At 50.7% G+C, this 5,000-nt stretch overlaps 1 protein-coding gene across 1 annotated transcript in view; it reads right to left on the bottom strand.

Moving 5' to 3' along the window:
• LOC133110134 (R3H domain-containing protein 2) overlaps nt 1-5,000 on the bottom strand; it is a 93,844-nt gene that overhangs the window by 7,761 nt on the left and 81,083 nt on the right. Inside the window, 3 exon segments of the mRNA XM_061220015.1 lie at nt 1,831-1,988; nt 3,661-3,787; nt 4,354-4,635. Coding sequence (XP_061075999.1) covers nt 1,831-1,988; nt 3,661-3,787; nt 4,354-4,635 — 567 coding nt within the window.

Genomic DNA, 5,000 nt, shown 5'->3' with positions numbered 1-5,000 from the left:
CTGTTTCACAAAGCAGAGCAGGATTACGGCCCTGTTTCACAAAGCAGAGCAGGTTTACGGCCCTGTTTCACAAAGCAGAGCAGGTTTACGGCCCTGTTTCACAAAGCAGAGCAGGCCCTGTTTCACAAAGCAGAGCAGGATTACGGCCCTGTTTCACACAGCAGAGCAGGATTACGGCCCTGTTTCACAAAGCAGAGCAGGATTACGGCCGTTTCACAAAGCAGAGCAGGATTACGGCCCTGTTTCACAAAGCAGAGCAGGATTACGGCCCTGTTTCACAAAGCAGAGCAGGCCCTGTTTCACAAAGCAGAGCAGGTTTACGGCCCTGTTTCACAAAGCAGAGCAGGCCCTGTTTCACAAAGCAGAGCAGGATTACGGCCCTGTTTCACAAAGCAGAGCAGGTTTACGGCCCTGTTTCACAAAGCAGAGCAGGATTACGGCCCTGTTTCACAAAGCAGAGCAGGTTTACGGCCCTGTTTCACAAAGCAGAGCAGGATTACGGCCCTGTTTCACAAAGCAGAGCAGGCCCTGTTTCACAAAGCAGAGCAGGGTTACGGCCCTGTTTCACAAAGCAGAGCAGGATTACGGCCCTGTTTCACAAAGCAGAGCAGGATTACGGCCCTGTTTCACAAAGCAGAGCAGGATTACGGCCCTGTTTCACAAAGCAGAGCAGGATTACGGCCCTGTTTCACACAGCAGAGCAGGATTACGGCCCTGTTTCACAAAGCAGAGCAGGTTTACGGCCCTGTTTCACAAAGCAGAGCAGGATTACGGCCCTGTTTCACAAAGCAGAGCAGGATTACGGCCCTGTTTCACAAAGCAGGATTACATTACTGAGTCAGCTGGGTAACTGCACTGAGTATACTTATCCAGCGAGCTAACGCAGCAGCAGCCAGAGGCAAGAAAAGCTCCTGCCTGCGCTAAACCACATCAACCAACAAGGAGGCGAGACAGGGTGAGGGTGAGACACGGTGAGGGTGAGGGTGAGGGTGAGACATGACGAGGGTGAGGGTGTGGGTGAGATATGATGAGGGTGAAGGTGAGTGTGAGGGTGAGTGTGAGACACGGTGAGGGTGAGTGTGAGACAGGGTGAGGGTGAGACACGGTGAGGGTGAGACAGGGTGAGGGTGAGACACGGTGAGGGTGAGGGTGAGACACGGTGAGTGTGAGGGTGAGACAGGGTGAGGGTGAGACACGGTGAGGGTGAGGGTGAGGGTGAGACACGGTGAGGGTGAGACACGGTGAGGGTGAGTGTGAGGGTGAGACAGTGAGGGTGAGACACGGTGAGGGTGAGGGTGAGACACGGTGAGGGTGAGACAGGGTGAGGGTGAGACAGGGTGAGGGTGAGTGTGAGACACGGTGAGGGTGAGACAGGGTGAGTGTGAGACAGGGTGAGACAGTGAGGGTGAGACAGGGTGAGGGTGAGACAGGGTGAGGGTGAGACAGGGTGAGGGTGAATGTGAGACAGGGTGAGACAGTGAGGGTGAGACAGGGTGAGGGTGAGACAGGGTGAGGGTGAGACAGGGTGAGACAGTGAGGGTGAGACAGGGTGAGGGTGAGACAGGGTGAGGGTGAGACAGGGTGAGGGTGAGTGTGAGACAGGGTGAGACAGTGAGGGTGAGACAGGGTGAGGGTGAGTGTGAGACACGGTGAGACAGTGAGGGTGAGACAGGGTGAGGGTGAGACACGGTGAGGGTGAGGGTGAGACAGGGTGAGGGTGAGTGTGAGACAGGGTGAGGGTGAGTGTGAGACACGGTGAGACAGTGAGGGTGAGACAGGGTGAGGGTGAGACAGGGTGAGGGTGAGACACGGTGAGGGTGAGACACAGACCTGGTAGGAGGGCATGGGCGGGTACTGGACCATGATGCTCTGCATCTGTCCCCCCATCCCGCCGCGCTGGGAGCCAAGCAGCCCCGGGTTGGCAGGCTGCTGCACTCCCATCATGCCCTGGTATGCCGGCTGCTGATTGGGCATCATCGTCTGAAGGCCTGCTGATTGGACACAAGCAAGGAAAGTGGAAAGTTCAAAATTCAAACATTGAAAACTTCACACAGGCAGAACAACTGCCAATAATGCTCTACCATAACACTGTGACCTAAAAACAGCAAATAATAGTTTAATTCCCGAATATGTAAATGTTGTGTACATACAAACTTTTACAGACCAGTTGCACTTGTACACACAGAACTTTTTTTTTGCAGATTTCAAACATAATTTTATACTTCCGTTGTGGTCAACTTTCACTGATTAAAAAAGTTCATGCTTAAACAATAATACAATGTAACAATAAAACAATTAAACATTTTAGTTTTTTCAGTATGAACTGTAATGGAACAGTCAGTGACCTGACATGGCTATATTACGTGAATCATAATTGCATTGATGTCTTGAATTTTCAGACTTCAAATGACACACTTTAGTGATTACATGTTTTCATTGTGGTTTCAGAATGGTTATTTGGAAATCGCAACTTTCATCCAAGTCTGGGATATCCTGTTTTATAATAATAATTATAATAACAAAATTATGATCAGGAAATTCTGAATCTGATCAGAATCTCTGGTTGCGAGTTTTGAAAATGCATATTTATTTATCTTCTGCACTGTCAGGTCCCCCTTTCACAAAACTGTACTTTTTACTAAAATACACTTATTCCTGTGTCACTAGTTAAAGTTGTGCTCACATTGCACTCAAGCACATGCATTCTTTCACTGTGATACTTCTATACCACTGCTACTCAACCCCAGTCTGTTCTGTACGCCTCGTAGCAATGTGCTAACGGTAGACTGCTGTAAACCCCAGTATGTTCTGTACGCCTCGTAGCAATGTGCTAACGGTAGACTGCTGTAAACCCCAGTATGTTCTGTACGCCTCGTAGCAATGTGCTAACGGTAGACTGCTGTAAACCCCAGTCTGTTCTGTACGCCTCGTAGCAATGTGCTAACGGTAGACTGCTGTAAACCCCAGTCTGTTCTGTACGCCTCGTAGCAATGTGCTCACTGTAGACTGCTGTAAACCCCAGTCTGTTCTAGACGCCTCGTAGCAATGTGCTCACTGTAGACTGCTGTAAACCCCAGTCTGTTCTAGACGCCTCGTAGCAATGTGCTCACTGTAGACTGCTGTGAACCCCAGTCTGTTCTGTACGCCTCGTAGCAATGTGCTAACGGTAGACTGCTGTAAACCCCAGTATGTTCTGTACGCCTCGTAGCAATGTGCTAACGGTAGACTGCTGTAAACCCCAGTCTGTTCTGTACGCCTCGTAGCAATGTGCTCACTGTAGACTGCTGTAAACCCCAGTCTGTTCTGTACGCCTCGTAGCAATGTGCTCACTGTAGACTGCTGTAAACCCCAGTCTGTTCTGTACGCCTCGTAGCAATGTGCTCACTGTAGACTGCTGTAAACCCCAGTCTGTTCTAGACGCCTCGTAGCAATGTGCTCACTGTAGACTGCTGTAAACCCCAGTCTGTTCTGTACGCCTCGTAGCAATGTGCTCACTGTAGACTGCTGTAAACCCCAGTCTGTTCTGTACGCCTCGTAGCAATGTGCTAACGGTAGACTGCTGTAAACCCCAGTCTGTTCTGTACGCCTCGTAGCAATGTGCTAACGGTAGGGGTAGGGGTAGGGACAGCGATAGGGTTAGGGACAGGGTTGGGCACTCACCAGACGGAGGTGTGGGTTGGGGAAGAGGCTGAGAGCGCTGGGCAGAGTAAGACATCTGGTGAGACACGGGCCGGTACTGCTGTCCTGAGCCCCCATACTGCCCTGGGGAGTAGTACGACACCTGGATCTGAGAGGTGAGAGAGGGAGGGATATTGGCATTCCAGCATCAAGACTGATTCCAAAAAATGTTGATTCATCACAATCAAGACTGATTACTTTTAGCCTGGGTCAATATAAAAATATTACACTTAGGGAAGTGCAAAGCATCCAGGTTGGTTTGGCCGAAGTCACATTAATGAGCAAGAACTCATTAATGTAAACCGTAAACGTTGTTCTAAAAAAGCTTCTTGTTTGAAACCCTATCCATGTTCACACCAGTCTCTGAACCCACATCCAATAAGGTGAGAGTATATTGAGTCCACAGATCTGATCCCCTGGGAACAGCATTCACTGTAGCAGTGATAGACATACCAACTCAGACACTGGTCAGATGCCTAGGGCGGTTTACAGAACCATTTTCCGGTTGGAATCACTGCATCCAGCTTAGAGCAGGTGTACATTAGAGACAAATCATCAGTTTTTGTAAACGGATACCATTTCATTTTTTAAACCGTAACCAATACTGACTCACACAGACGCCAGTGTGAGGACGATAACGGATAAGGAAAGCTCCCATGATGCCCTGCTCCCTACCTGCTGCGGGGGCTGCATGTAGCCCTGTGGAGGGGGCGGGGCTTGCAGGACGGGCGGGGCCGGTGCTGGGGGAGGAGGTGGGGGGTGGGGGTGGGGGTGTCCCGTGCCAGGCTGGTAGCTGGAGGGCGGGGGGGGCATGGGCTGCCCCCCGGGGGCCATGATGTAGCCAGTCTGGGGGGCGTGCACCGAGGGGGGGGGATACATGGAGGGGGGCTCGGGTGCCTCGCTCGAACCCTGCCGGCTCAGCGTCATCTGGCCAAACTGGGGGGCCAGCTCGTCCGCCTGGGACAGGGACAGAGAGACAGACATAGAGGAGCACAGAGAAACAGAGGGAACATCAGCATGGCGGATTCACAGACCTGTGTGTGCTCACAGTGAAGGCTGTCCGACAACACACAGGGACAGCTCGCCTTCACTCTGACCCATTCACTAAAGGAGGCCATTAAACACTTCACTGATTATGAAACCCAGCAGACCCTGTGACTCTTTAGGACCAGGGTAGAGACTGTCGTGAAAACAGCAAAAAGCAGAGAGAGAGAGAGAGAGAGAGAGAGAGAGAGAGAGAGAGAGAGAGAGAGAGATAGTGTAAATATAGATTTATTATTGTTCATTATTATCCTTTTTTTTTTCTTTTTTTTTATAATCAT

The sequence above is a fragment of the Conger conger genome, chromosome 14, assembly GCF_963514075.1.
Source record: "Conger conger chromosome 14, fConCon1.1, whole genome shotgun sequence".
Classification (NCBI taxonomy): domain Eukaryota; kingdom Metazoa; phylum Chordata; class Actinopteri; order Anguilliformes; family Congridae; genus Conger; species Conger conger.
The sequence above is the reverse complement of the archived record's forward strand: the minus strand, read 5'-3'. Positions and strand labels throughout refer to the sequence as shown.